Source organism: Corvus moneduloides, chromosome 3 (assembly GCF_009650955.1).
Source record: "Corvus moneduloides isolate bCorMon1 chromosome 3, bCorMon1.pri, whole genome shotgun sequence".
In the NCBI taxonomy this organism is placed as follows: domain Eukaryota; kingdom Metazoa; phylum Chordata; class Aves; order Passeriformes; family Corvidae; genus Corvus; species Corvus moneduloides.
In genome coordinates this window covers 28,939,297-28,954,982 of record NC_045478.1, presented here as the reverse complement: position 1 = coordinate 28,954,982, position 15,686 = coordinate 28,939,297, and the positions used below count along the sequence as shown (strand labels likewise).

Below are 15,686 nucleotides of genomic sequence, written 5' to 3'. Positions count from 1 at the left end.
ACAACAATGTATGTAGCATTATGTATATAAATGCACATCATTTACTCCAGCAGAGAACTCTGTTCTTAAAATGTGTACAACTTCAAGTACCCAAATGGATTAATGAAATGCCATTAAAAAAGCAGCTTTAGACATAGTAGCTTAACACGATTAATAATGTCTTTCATTTAAAAATACTGTTTCTACAGCTTATATTACTTTGGGAGAGGTGTGAATGATTTTGATGAGTCTTGCTTATCATCTTCCAGTAATTCTGAAGCTAAAATACTTGATGTGGAGGAGAGTGCGTCCGCAATGCTCTCTGCTTCGTTGTCTGACTGCTTCCGTGCAACCCCAACAGACACCTTCACCTTCTTCGCAGAGAGGTCATCAGTAGGTGGTGCCATTCGGCCTGCACAAAAGCAAGTGCAATGGCTTTCATTTTTTATTAAAGAAACAAAAAGAGGACTTCCTCTGAACACAAGGAAGACACACCAGAAATACTACATATTGCCATTGAAGTGGGATAGGATAAGAAACTCACATACTTCACATATATTTATATAATGTATAAATTAATACATCGTATATGTTTATACAGTATTAAACATAAATTTGCCACTGCAATGGCATAGGATAAAGAAATGAGGAATGAACAGTAGTATGTACATCCACTATAGGGATTTCACTCTCTGAAGCTGATTTTTTTAAAAAAGAAGACAAGTTTATGCCAATAGACTATCCTTTTAATAGTCTCTTCTGTAAATTATGAAGTAAAACACTACTTCCATAACTTTGTCAGCAAACTAAGTAAAAATTCACATGTATTTTAATTCTTGAGGTATATTGATATTTATGACTGAAAATTATAGAAGCATGATCTATTTATTTTCATGTGCTTTCCCAAATTACCTATGCAGATTTTGCAGTTTAGATCAAAGAGATGATTTTTATGTTGACTTGTGGTGTCTGGAGATGCAGATTCGTTTATTTCTTTATCCTTTTCAGCTTCCTCTGACTTCTCAAATAACTTCATATTAGGTTCCTAAGAAAAGTCAAACACATTTCAGTTAGCCTTTTTTTTATCCCTCCTCTAATATTCCTAATCTTCCTTAAAATGTTTATGGTGTTATCCTCCCTTCAGACATAAACGTCCTTCAGCTGTAAAGTTCTATCACAAAATCTACAAATGCATTACAATAACTAATCAGTATTCTCAAATATCACAGAATGAACTAGGTTGGAAAAGACCTGTAAGATCAAGTCCAACCTATGACCTAACACCTCCTCATCAACTAAACCATGGCACTGACTGCCATGTCCAGTCTTTTTTTGAACACATCCAGGGACAGTGACTCCACCACCTCCCTGGGCAGATAATTCCAGTGCCCAATGACTATTTCAGTGAAGATTTTTTTTTTTTTATCTTTAGGTAACATTTAGAATATTTTCTAATTTCTACTTTCTGTTTTCTACTACTTCATCATACAGTCACAGACACAACATAGAAGGAAGGGAATCAACAAAATCACTAGGCCAAGAAGATAAAAGAAAAATTAAACTCAAACCAGACCTAACAGGTAATTATAGACCTGAACAACAAAATCATAAACGAAACACTTTATAACCATGTTGTCTATGAACTAAATACACTGTAGTGCCATGCTTTCTTTTCTACCTGAATTTCCATTACTTCCTCTTGTTCTTTCATTGGTGTCTCACTTTCTATTTCTATTTCTCCTTTGTGAGTAATTTTTGTGATAGGTCTTCTTTCAACCTCCCTCTGTTCTTTCTCAATCATTTCAATTGTCTGTGAAAACAAGAAGTTATGTGTAATTATTCCCATACAGTAAAATTTGGAAATCCAGAAATATAAGAGCTAATAGTATTGCAATTAGGAAACCCTCCAGGAAGAAAAGTAAGACATTCTTATTTTGCAAGTGTCAAGAAGCTTCATAAAGGAAACATGCAAGCAGCCTGTCCAACTTCTCCTACAGTGTAGAAGCAAGTACTTACCAGGCATGCATTTAAATAAGTCATAAAACAAACCTTCAACCCTAAATTAAAATACTGGCAATTCTGATTTCCCAAGAACTAAATAAGAAAGAAAAAATACATCCATTCTTTCCCCATAATAATAGGGACAAGGTAAGATATAAATATATGCAGATTTGTATCATTTTTCAAGAGCTTCTTTTTAGTACATAAACCTAATGCTTCACCTCAAAAAAAAAATCTAAAGGTATTCTTAAAAATAATGGAGATGTTAATTCTGATCAGCACTGCTGCTTTGCTTTCTTGCAATAAAATAAAATATATAAAGCATTATTTCTAACATTGCCTCTTAAAGCACATTTCCATTTCTTACACCAGGAAGGGGTTGTGCTGGCTGTCCCAAATATCTTAAGCCTGATTTACTAAGGAAACAAGGATCCTATGATTGTTTTATCTGCCCGAAAAATACCAACATACTTTTAAACATCCTGGGGGAAAAAAAAAAAAAAAATAGTGAGTAGCAGTCTCAATGCCTTGCTTAAATAGTAACATGAAAAATACCATCAGACGATACATTCCTATTTATTTTACAAGCTTATAGTAATTTTGAAGCATTTCTCTGAAATAATTGGGATCCTTCAGCAATCTTTTGAGCAGCATACACTTTTGTTTGGAAGATATTTCTCATAGCAGTGGAATAGTATTTTGCATGGTCTGTTTTCAGAATTTCCCTGATGTTTATAAAAATAAATGTAAAAAAGATCCACTACAAAAAATGGGCTTTGGATAGATACAGAATAAACAAACTTTTCCTTCTTTATAGGTCTTTGAAACAACTTCAAGATAATCAACAACTGTTTTTGCATAGAAAGTACCAAAAGTTATCATGATTCATAAACAGGTCTAGCCACAATGTGCAATGACAAGGAAAAAACACAGGAATAATTACTACTGCAATGCACACTGCAGTCTCTGAAACAGCATCCCACTCTACCTTATCAGTTATTACCAAACATTCATTCTGAGCACACAGATGAATTTACACTAGTCAAATATCGTGCTTTTAGGTTCTATGATGCGGAATATAAATACCAAAGATTCTGTCAACATAAATCCACATTTTGTAAACTACAAAATTTTTAATGATCATTTCCAAGCAGCCGCAGTTATCGTCAGACTAAATGCACAATAAATGGGGCAATGTCTAGCAAAAAGGAATTTTCTATAAAAATAATACAGGTCCTCTTATTCCTGTTTCTCCTTCTAAACTCTCAGCACAGTTTTAGAGAGTGACTTTCTGTTTCAAGAAGTCATGCTTAAATTAACCTAGTAAACTTCCTACACTTTCTTGGGTTTTTTTGTTTCTTTGTTGTCCCTTTAGGCTGCTTTTTCAACTGGCAGATCAGCTTTTCAGCTCTGGATTTACTTCTTGGGGGCTGATTTGTAACGCTTCAGCAGTAAGTTAGAAACAACATCAGTCTGCTTCGGTTGGGTTGTCCAAAAAGATCTCTCTCCCTCTTTAAGAAACTGGTGTTTATAAAGCTCCAGCAACAGCTTTAAAATCTTGCGGAAAATAAGGACAAAGAAGCCTTCACTCTTGAGACAGAAAAAAGAAAGAGCAAGCAGCAACAAAGTTGCAAGGCAACGGAAAGTTCATGGTTTCCTCCTTTCAAACTCCTGACTGCACTTTCACTTCTGTCCTAACAACATCTTTGGATTTTCAATACTAAATTAATTATAGACATCCTCCTGCTTGGTCAGAGCTGCTTTGTGCAACATCCATTTTGTTCTTTCTGCATACACTTAACCTGCAAACAGAAGTTAAACATGCTTAGGTTATAAAATAAACTACGTAAGTTGACAAATCTCACATGTCTGTTTTCTCTCTGTCTCCAAGCAGCCAGTTCTTTCGAAGCCAGTTCTTCTGGGCTCATTTTTATTAGATGGTCAGGAGTAACCTCCCCTTTCAGTACTTTCTTAAATAATATCTAGAAGAAAGAAGAAAAGTAACTATTTCTATCAAGACAAGAACAGCTTGAAGCAGGAAATAAATCAGAGAAGTAACATGCAACATGCTCTGTACAGTTAAATGGAGTGTGTGGGTTTGTAATTATCTCCACTGCAGGAAGCAGTACTAGATTTTATAACATAAAAAGCTTCATTCCAGAGCTCCATTTATTCTACATAACAATGTATCTACATATACCCTTAATGATCCAATGTATAATTAACTACCATTTCAAAAGAGAAAGAGAGTTTATGCCCACTGCAGCAGTAACTCAGACATTTTGCTGTTTTTTTTGAAAAGGTGCAAATCCTCTGCATCATACAAGAAAGAGAAGAAAGTACCAAAGAGGATATCTGTGCTTCTTAACTAAATGAAGTCCTAGGGTAAAAAAAAGACAACGAACTAATTTAGCAGTATGAGCAAAGAGAAAACAGAAGTTAGCTGTTAGATAAAAGTTAACATAGAAGTTCTTACAATTTACAGTTGGCTACCTGTAAGGGCAAAATACTATAAACAAAGCAACTTGATCAGAATAACTGATAAAGGACAAAAGACAGAAGCTGAGGAGGTATGATTTTGAACAAGGGGTTCATAGAAAGCAGAATAGAGAGTGAAGACCAAGCTTGAGAAATCTGGGTGTGAAAAAGCACAGCGAGAAGATCCTGGACAGAAAAACAGTAAGTGCATCAAATGAATCAAATGAATCAAAGAATTATGGGGGGAATAGGAATATCTAAATAACAGATCAGTAGTAAAGACAAACACAAACTAGGCAGGCTGTATCTACTACACTTTAAAACCAAACAAAAAAAGGTACACTGGGAGCAAGGAGTTGGAGAATTAATAATGCGGAAGAACACAGAGGACACTGAGTGCCCAAAGAGCAAACAAAATTATAAAAACAAGGAAACCTAAAAAAACTCCCTGAACAGGTTAAATTGCAGGAGGATTTATAATGTTTTTATATTGAAGACTGTTCCTTTAATCTACAGCAAATCAATGATTTCTGCAAAGGACAACAGACAAATCACACATACATTATTTTTAGGATCTTTCAGATTGAACATTAAACTTCTGTACTTGTTCTTATACTTTGCATCAGTGTCACGAAAAAAAGAAAACAGCTCTCTTTCAATCCTTGTGGCAACTTTTGCTGCTCTCTCCTCAGGAATCTTTAAACTGGAGTCTGTCAGTCTGTAAGAGAACACAATGGCAAAAATTACAAAATACATCCAAATAATTAACAATTTTTCCTCTGCCTTCCAAATGAAAATATTCATAAACACAAATTAGTAATTTAATTTCTTAATATATCTTTACCTTTTCATCAGAATTTCCTTAAGAGATTGCTTAACACTTTGTCTTATCTGATCAGCAGAAGGTTTGGAAGCTGGCACAGTTGGCAGGTGTGTTGCACTAATGGATCCTTTCTCATTTTTCTTTTTCTTAACTTCTTGTTTCTCATGCATACCTATCAAAACACACAGTTAAAAATTCTAAAATCTGAAGTAACTTTATTTATAAACTTTTGCCGCTGATGGAATTACTTTCATGAAGTTTTACTTCTAAACTGCTAAGAATTGACCATCAAGAAGGAGTGGACCCCAGGATGGATGGTTTGTGTTTGGTTGAGGTTTTTCTCTTCTTTGGTTTGGATTTTATGTTACTTAGATTAATACAGAATAAAAACTTCCTTAGCAGAAACAGGGGGTTTGCCCTTTGACCTATGGTATTTTCTTCTACACTAAACCAAGATGACCAGTGCTTATTAGCTTGATCTTAAGGATGATTTTTTGACTCTGAATTTTTGTAACAGCATAGATTAATTTTTCAATGAATAAACTGAGAAATAATATACTATGAAGCACATATAAGCATAATAAGCTTTACTTTAAAATACCATTTTACATTAAACGTAGCATTTCTGCATCTGTTAGCCATCAAAATTATTTCAATTATCTCATCTTCTGATTCAGGTAACACTCAAGGTCATTTTAAGTTTTGTGTCATACATAATAAAAATAATGGATAACTAATCAAACTAAAATCATTAAAGCCAAATTACTAATTTTCAGAGGGTCAACTAAAAGCTCAGTTGTGTCAGCATGTGAACATGTCATGAATTTCCAGCAGTACCCTTCTATTTAGGAAAGCATGGGAAATAAATAATACTAATTTTTTCACTTTATACTCAGAAAAAAAGGAACAAATTGAAGACTGATAAAGATTTCTAGAATGCATCAGCATTGGCCAAAGACCAGAAGAGCTAAATTATATTTATTTTTAGACAAAAATTCAAAGCTTGAGTTTCAGAGAAAAGACACAGTTCTCACACAAAATCTCACTAGCTTTGCTGCTGAGATTTCTGTCCCAAATGACAAAAACTTCACATTACAATGATCTGAGAAGAAAAATCCTTCCTGGAAGGAAGCTGGGGAGAGGATGGAGGTTGCTGTGAGGGAAAATATGTCCCTTCAACTTTTCGAATGACGTTTAGATGAAAATCTGATGACTCAGCAAGCAATATAATGTTCCCCTTTGAAATGAGTTGATAAAATTATTTGTCAATTTGTGCAAAAGCCATCAGTAAGTCAAAATATAATTTATACAGCACTGAAATCAGTTTTATATATACAAAGCATTTCATAGTATTTTATGAAAGAGTATTTCAAAGTCTCATGCAATGTAAAATAAAGCTTAGTACAGAGAGGTCGATGTACTTTTTCTCCCACTTTTGATTATGTGAGCATCCTCTACTATTGAAACAGCAAACACACATCTACCTAGGACACACTTACCTACTAAAAAAAACTTAAAAAGAAATGAGAAAAAAAGATCATAAATGTTATGGGAACAAACAGCTCTTCAGATCATCATCACTTCCACTATGGCATGTGATTTGAAAAACTGATGCTATAAACAAAGTTATCATCCTTTACTGTTACATAGATGTGAATTGCAGCATGGAGGACATCCCCAAACATTGGTACCTGATTTTGTGGACCTTTCCACTGTACTAATGGATTCTTTACTTATTTTTTCATTTTTATCTTCAGGGGACCGCCGAGGAATTACAGCAGTTTGTGATCCTTTCCGAGCAGGAACATGCTGCCCTTTTTTAGTATCTGAGTCTCTGGACTCCGGTAAGTTCTTCCCATCCCCAGATTCCTGAAATAAACATTTACATATGTAAGCATGCTACTGAATGCTACAATCAACCTCTACGTAATTACCACATTTTTCCCATTTTTTCCTTTTTACACTGTACAATGTATACCCTGGATGTATGTGCCACCATATAATTTTCTAAAGAGTTACTGAAAAATATCCCAAATTACTGCCAAGCATTGCTTAACAATCTCTCTTAAATATTGGCTCAAGATACAGCACAGGCAATTTGCATTTAAGCTCTGTGTTGGAAAACCACTAAATTTGCAGTTATTCTAAAAAAGTCAGGGATACCAATGAACATCCCTTAACCAGTTTTAGCCACAGAGGTCACTGATGTTTAGAAAGCATATGTAAACCAAAATTAAAAAGAACAGCTTACATTCCAGAATTTCAATACTACTACTCAGAAATAAGATAGGATTACTGATGATTGTTACCATGAATATGACATTATATACTAACACACTAAAGAACTGTCTCAATAATCTTTGCAAATTATCCTTTGGTTAGTAAAATTAAACATAAAAAGTAGAAAGGCCCCAATCAAAGCACTAGGCATTTTTTTCTACATACAACCTGAAATAAAAACAGGTTTAACTAAAAATACTGTTATCATATTGTTTTACAGATACTTTAAATATCTGCAGCTTATAACATACAACAAATTGACAGATGTCCTATAATGCATTTAGAAATCTGGAAGAAAAATGCGTTAGGTTCTTCACCATTTCTACATACACCTGTATGTATAGGTTTAGATACACACTCAGGAGTAGGACTTCAATGATCCTTATGCGTCCCTTCCAACTCGGGATGTTCTTTATCCATGCCACATGCACATATCCCTGCTCAATGTAAGAAGAGTTTAGCCATATCATCTTGAAAGAGTCAAGCCAGCTAGAAAATGAAGTAACTTTGCAAATAATTTAAGTTTTAGATTAGATTCACAAAGACGTCTGAAACATGGTCTATTAACTGGCAGTGGGACAGGCAGAAACCTTCTAACCCCAGTAATTAAGAGAACTTAAACCATTAAGACTCACCCGTCTGAAGATTTTGACTTTGTGCTTCCCAATGTCCTCCGTTTGCTTTGTTTTTTCAGTCGTATTTTGATTACAAGTAGCTGTTTGCTTCGATACCCCCAGTTTTTCACACTCAATTGCTTTTTCTTCTTTATGCTCAAGTTTCACTTGTGTATCTGGTACATTTTGATCAAAACACTCCATTTTTTTGTCTTCTTCAGCACAGCACTTCACACACACATACTCTTTATCTTCTTCACCCATCTGCTGTGCTTGAGAAAGGCTCAATCCAACACAATCACCATGAAACCAATCATCACATCTACCACAACCTACCATAAACCTGAAAGCAAAATAAGATGTAAGTCAGTGAAAACTGTGAAAGAGGACTATGAAAGATACAGCACCTTCAGCAGGATATACCATACTTGTTTTGATTTGTGCATCTCAACAATCTGTTCTTACCTAGCAAGCGATTTTCTTTGGTGCTTTACATCCATCTCCAGCCTTACGACATGGTATGATCCTCCTGAGAGGTATTTTTTTGGCCTTTTTGCTTTTTACAGTAGTCCAAGAGACTATCAAAACCTCACTGTTCGTCTAATTTGCTTCTAAATCCTACCAACTTTCTTTTCAGACTACTATTAATGTTCTTATGAATGTTAAAAAAGAAAACCAAAAAACGCTCAGAAACAGTAAACTTGTTTGAAAAGACCTGAGAATTTTCTTGCAAAATATTACCTTCACTTTCCTACAAATATGATTGTCATCATTCATCACAAACACAGCAGCAGCTGCAATCTTCCACAGCAGTATGAGGTCTTTAAATGTTTTGACAAACACAATGGGTACAGGCGTATCAAACTAGTCTAAATTAGTTGCTACTTTACACCTCATTCCTTAGACCACTATTACTAAATTATTTCTAGAAAGTTGTTTTTCATTCTCTTTACTGGTGAATATGGGGCCAGGAGTTTGGCTTCCAAAACCACCTGTCCAGCTTGCAGTGACTGTTTTCTTTTAAACAAGGTGCACACTTTTGTGCTACTCAGCTATTTTATCCAGAGCTAATAGGTATTTAAGGAATGTTTCAAACACCAAAATGACTATATTTAAAGGATACCCTTCAACTCACAAGTCACTTAACTGCATTATTTTAAAAACAGAATCAACTTTAGGTACAGACAGTATTTTCAAAGCATTGTAAAGATCACCTGGTCTAATCTAAAAGCATAATTTCTGACCATTTAGTGGAAGCATTTTGAAAACTTCATCAGGTATTATGAATACCAAATTGCACCGATAGGTACAATTTCTAGTCCAAGTATTTGGGAATGTGGAATTTTAAAGTTCCACAGGCTAAAAAAGTCTACTTCAGGAGACTTACATGGTAGGAATTATTTTTTTCAAATACTGAACCTGGCAACAAGGAACAGCTTTCAAATGATGTAGGAAGATCTCTTGCAATATCCATTTACATTCTCTTGCCCCTTTTATATTTTGGAAGGGGGGGGGGGGCTGGGGCTGGTTGTTGTTGGTTTGTGTGTGCATTTTTGTTTGCTTGTTGGGTTTTTTGTTTAATTTTTATTTCTTTCTTCTTTTAATTTTGTTTTATACTTACATAAACTATGTTCAAGATAAGTACTTTTACATATAGTCTGGATGATGAAAATCCAGAAAGACTGCAAGTGTATTAAGGAAAGTGCAAGTTCTTTGTTAATACTGAAAAATTATTTACTGAATTCCTAGGTTTTGAATCTCACAGAAGACAAACCTGACTTAAAAAGTAATTCAGGAAAACCTGGTTGCTTCAGCAATACATTTAACAAGCTAAATACAGTGACCTGAAAACCCTATTTCTTTAATCTAATACCTTATAGATATCTTCCATAAGATGATTCTAAGCAAATGATTCCTAACATATGTATGCCCCTACTCAGGCTAGGATCTGCTATCTGCTGACTTACCTACTTTGGAAAACCATATAATTACAGGATGTGCTTAGAACAACCCTCATTCTCCAGAACTGTAAATGAATGTTCCAGGTGGCTTGATGCAGGTATTGTATTCAAAAACTACTGGTATCTCAAAGAGATGAAAATCCTTATTAACAGCAGACATTTGAGACAAGAGAACAGAAGAAAAATCTGTCTTTATGTTCTGTCCTTCCCTACTCAAAATATTATATTCTGCTGAAGAAAATACTGTTTTGATGCAAAATGAATCTGAGAAGTTTTAAAGGTCCATCAGATTAAGAAAAAGCCTAAGATGATGTTTGACAGATTTGAAGAAACTGGTTTTTAAACTAGTTTGGGAAGAAAAATATATTCTCATTTTTAATTTTCTTTTTCTGAGCTGCAAGTACATTAATAGTATTAATTGTCACTACCAAACAATAACTGTTCATCTACTTCATAATTTTAATTAGGAAGGCAGAGGTTCCTTCACATTTTGTCAGTATCTCAGTCTTTTCAGGTTCATGTTCCAGCAAAGTGCAAAACAAGAAAGGTAATGTTAGGGGGCAATTACTTCTGATGGTCTCAGCAGAGTAATACCATAGCATTTATAAACACAACAGAAAAACAAGAAAGAAGCGATAGGACTTCTACACAAAGCTGACTGCTCCTTTCCAAGAGCCTAGAGCCAAACATGCAAAGGCAGGAAATATGAGTGTTTATTTCACAACTGCAAGGGTCCACACAGCGGGTGCTTTACATAGGACACATCTTGTAGCACTGCAATAAAATACTAGTAAAGCTCTGGGAACACTGAAACTGGTTACAAAAATTCCCCGTGTAAGATTTTCTGCAAAAGCTGAAATAAGGTCAACGCATACAGTATAGCATCATGCTTAAAAGGTGTTTTGGTGTCCTAAGAAACTAATGCCTGTTGTTCAAAAATAAAAGGAAACCAAGAATACACCATCATGAAGCCACAACTTCCATCAATTGAATTTTTATTAAAAATATATGTATTTTTTTCCTCAGTTTGTAAATTCAGGCATCAGAGACCAATTTGTTAAATGAGGAAGATGGACTGCAGCATTTAGTAACCAAAATAAACTTTTGATTCATATTTAGAAAAGAGATACTTGTTGAAGAGATGAAACTAAAATACACAAGATGCTGCACATCCTCAGCTTTAAACCGACAGCACATGGAATTTTTCACCTTAGCTCACACATATTAAGGGGGTAATAGAGATGGTGTATAAGTAAGGCACTAGGATAGGTATCCAGTCTTAGATCTTTATTTTCAGGTCTATCAAATAAATAATAAAAATTTTAAAAGTCAAAAAACCTACAATGAATTCGGCTCAGAAGAGATCATTCTTCACTAAAACTACCACCAAGAGAGACGTCATTCAAGCAAACTATTGAAGATGGAAGATTCATTTGGCTTCATTCCAGTCTTCACAACAAGGTTTCAATTACACTATATTTTAACACACACAACAAAACTTCAGAATTCAAGATTCAGAAACCAAGACTACAAAGAGAATCAGGAAATGTCCATGATGCCTGTAGTATAAAACAGAATGTATTGTTTACAATGCTTTGTTTAAACCTAGTTATACAAAATAGTAATAAAAATACTAGTGCTGACTGCTTAAAAAAATTCACTATTTCTACTAATTGGGTTTTTTTTTTTCATACTAGTCAACTGCAAGGCTGCAACTTTTGAGGCTGGGAGAGAACATACTGATTTTGATACCAGCAATATAAATAATCCTTTTTACCATAAGGCCACTTTTACATCTTTGTCTGTTTCACTCATCTGCACACAAAACAACTACGATTTGTAACAATTATAATTGGGTAATGGGCAAGGCTCAGACTAAATAGGGGCGTCAAGAAAAACTGAAGCCTGATTTGAAGGATCAAGGATGTCCTCTTGTACAGTTGTTATTTTTGACTGAAGAGGTTCTGATATCTTGGACTAGTAAAACATCAAAGTTTCTGACTGCAGATAGCTTCAAATTTGAAGTGCAGGACTTTTACCCATGTTGTAAGGCTGGACTGAAAGATGCAAAGCTGAAAGAGAAAGAAAAATATGTTTTAAAATATTAAATCATGCCACATTCAATAAAAGACTTGCTTTCATTGGAATTTAATATAAAAATTTTTTTTGAAGAAAAATTTAAAAATAACTGACAGGTGACAGCAGACAGTACTATAGCTCATTGGGACTTTTGCATAGAGTATGCTACTGTGTCATTCCTTTAAAGAATCCCCTTGGTAGTCCACATCTCAGCATGAAAAGAGACACCTTGAAATCAGAAAGTAATAGATGAAACATAAAAATAGACAAAATCAACACAATCCTGCCACCATCTCTCTTATGATCGGAAGAGTTTCTTTGGTGTGTTATTTGTACTAAACTACATTCATTTGTTAGATGAAAAACTCAGGCTTGGACAATTAATTTTCCAAATATATGGGCCATGTTTTAAAATTAACTTACATACATTCAAGTTATGTAACAGCAGCAAGCTTACGGAGAAATTCATTACTGTAAAATGAGCAGAAACCACCTTATTCATAACACAGTTTTTCACTGTAAAGCTATACATGAGTAAAACTAAAGACAAAAAAATCAGGAGCTGTCAAGAGTAGTTCAGTGCAGGCCAGTAATCAGCATTTTAAAATTAATTAATAATGTAAGTTGCATTGACACAGAAAAATAATTTATTTTGGAAGCAATTGCTTCTCTTGAATTCTTCATGTTTGTAGTACATAGTAATTGGAAAAAATACCACAACAGGACTCAAATCTTAACCCAAAAAAACCCCAAACAAAAATCCCAAACCAAACTATTCAAAACAACACCCTAGCCCCAAACTCATCTAAGAGGAGTAAACTCACTGTTCATTTTTTAAGACTTCAGTATTTAAAGCAAGTCCCCCATCTCCATTTCTGTCCCTTAATAGCACTGTTCACCAATCTTCTACAGATCTGCTGTACACTTGCATTAACATTACAACTGTTTCCCTGCTGCACTGATGCTACAGTCTGGCCAACATTGAAGCAGGGACAAGATACTCATGGCATGGCAGCTGCAGCAGAGTGTATGTTCCACATCAGTGAAGTAGCATGGCTTGATATAAAACTCAATTGAAATGTGTGTATGTCCAAAAAAAATCTGCACTACCTTGTCAGAGCACAGAGACATGAGCAGTTCCACTTGTTTGCTTTTTGACAAAGTCTAACACAAGTGACATGATTTTTCAAGTTCTGATCCTCTAGAAAAAAATCCCAGAAACCTATCTCACTCACTATCAGCAGATCTCTTTACATGGAATTTGCAGCATACAAAAGAGACACTGGAAACTTATTGCCCAAGTACTAAATTTCAATAACCCATATTTTATCCCATATATGGTTCTTCTCTTTCTTAAAAGCATAATTTTCTTTGCTTTTCATATTACAGGAGCCTCTCCAAAAACGAAGCAGCAGGAAGACAAACAACCCTATGCTTTTTGAACTAAAGATGAATTCATTAAATATGCCAGACAGCAAAGCCTAAAGCACTGAACTTCCCCAAAACCCTGAAAAAAATGAGTACATTTCCTAACATTAATTACAAATCTGCACTAAAAATTTTATATATATATAAAATCATTAAGGGAAGCTCCATTACCAGTTGATTCCACACACATTGCATGTTGCAGGATAAGCATCATATGCTTTATAAACTGCATTTATAAGCAGTTTGTATTTATGTTCATTTTTTATAACTATTTTAGACAACTTATGGTATCCATTTGCTTGATTCCTTAATGCTACTGGTATTAATAATAATCCTACCAATACTGCAGCATAGTAATATAATCTGTATAAAACCTACTAATACAATTATGTAACTGTAAATAAAAATCACAGTGGAGTCCTTCCATTTGTTAATTATACATTACAATGTTGTTTTGTTTATAATGTCATTCTGTTTTTCCACAGCTGTGGGTGGACAAGCATGACAGTTTTTAATGTTGCAAGGCTTTTCAAAGTGGAGGAAAGCAGTAACAGAGGCAGAAAATTTAAAAGCATCATCCGTTACTGTAAACTGATGATATCTTGCATCATCTATAGTTGAGCATAGTCATACTATTTAATGAACATTTACTAGAACTAAGGCACCATCATTATTCTAATTACAGTTCCTTGTGAAGAATGTTCTCACAACAAATTGTTTGCTGTATACTATCCACTGATGCCAGGCACCACCACCCTAAAAAAAAAAAAAAATACGTGTTTGTAATTTAAGGATGGCTACAAGTTTGGAGCCTTAAGCTCCTTTCTGAACCACTCTCTTCTGTATTGGCTGTGCAAACTGTATGATAACCCGGATCCAATATAATTTACTGACAATTAGCACTTTTTTCAAAATACAAATGAGCTAATAATAATCTTTATTACATGTAAAAACAGTTTGCATCAATCAGCCAAAGTACTCTTCTGTACTACAGTTGTGAAGAAATTTTGTAAGAATTATGTGTAAGCAAGAGACCAGGAATACCTTTGCTAAATCAACTCCAGCACTTTCTAATTACCTTCTACAACATTACTAACTTTTCCTCTACATTAAAGCATAGTTGAAATGTGGGGAGAAAGGAATACCCTAAGTAAAATCTAGTCCTGTATCACTTAATTTTTCTGTGAAGCCTGAGGTCAGTTTGTGTCTGACCACTCAAACTGGATTATCAAATCCAAAGCAACGACAAAACAAAACCAGAAAAAAGCCCCCACAAAACAACAGCAGAAGAGAATCCTCAAACTCCCACAGCCTATTAAAAAAATCTTACTTGGAACTGTTGAAATCAAGAGGAAGTCACCAGTAATAAATTAAAGTTACAAACTTCCCTTGTGATAATGCTTTCTAGAACATTTGCTTAGAAACAGAGTATCTCAAGTTGTCTTTTATGAATTATTCATCCAAAATTGATCGAACTTCTTGTTAAAGAAGACAGACCACTGACAAGGGAGACAATCTGAAAAATATCTGTTAAGTTTTGTCTATTTGTACAAGCAAGGAACCAGTTCAGCCCGCCTTCTTGTTAAAGAAGACAGACTGCTGACAAGGGAGACAATCTGAAAAATATCTGTTAAGTTTTGTCTATTTGTACAAGCAAGGAACCAGTTCAGCCCTCCAGCCTGCAGAGAATTTGAACATCTATGGTGAAAACCAGAGAAATTTACAACACGAGCCCTTACATCAGACGGATGTTACAAGAAATCTTATATTTCTCAATGTCTGCAGAGCTACCATCTCCATCTAGCACTATGCCAAGAAATTAAATATTATTTTTAAAATTCAACTATCTTTAAAGACCTTTAATCTGTCTTCTGGGAAAGTAACTATTGTTTGTGACAAAGCTTAGTATTTTCAACACTGCTTGGATTCATTAGGAATTTGAGTAGTAACTTCAGCCTAACATTTTTTGATGTGATATGCGTATCCATACACATACATGTTTCATCTGCAGACAGATGAATGAAAATTTTTGCATATGATTTC

The 15,686-nt window shown here is 34.5% G+C and overlaps 1 protein-coding gene across 5 annotated transcripts in view; it reads right to left on the bottom strand.

The window, feature by feature from the left end:
- Positions 1-15,686, bottom strand: part of PHF3 (PHD finger protein 3) — a 49,713-nt gene that overhangs the window by 9,640 nt on the left and 24,387 nt on the right. For 4 of the 5 annotated variants that reach the window (XM_032104719.1, XM_032104718.1, XM_032104716.1 and 1 more), the window contains 8 exons: positions 8,197-8,518; positions 6,973-7,150; positions 5,303-5,453; positions 5,020-5,176; positions 3,846-3,962; positions 1,658-1,789; positions 892-1,024; positions 199-391 (listed from right to left, as the gene is read on the bottom strand). In XM_032104719.1, coding sequence (XP_031960610.1) covers positions 199-391; positions 892-1,024; positions 1,658-1,789; positions 3,846-3,962; positions 5,020-5,176; positions 5,303-5,453; positions 6,973-7,150; positions 8,197-8,518 — 1,383 coding nt within the window. Of the gene's footprint in view, positions 1-198; positions 392-891; positions 1,025-1,657; positions 1,790-3,845; positions 3,963-5,019; positions 5,177-5,302; positions 5,454-6,972; positions 7,151-8,196; positions 8,519-8,640; positions 9,661-15,686 lie in introns of those variants that run through there. The other variant, XM_032104720.1, reaches the window with a different exon arrangement.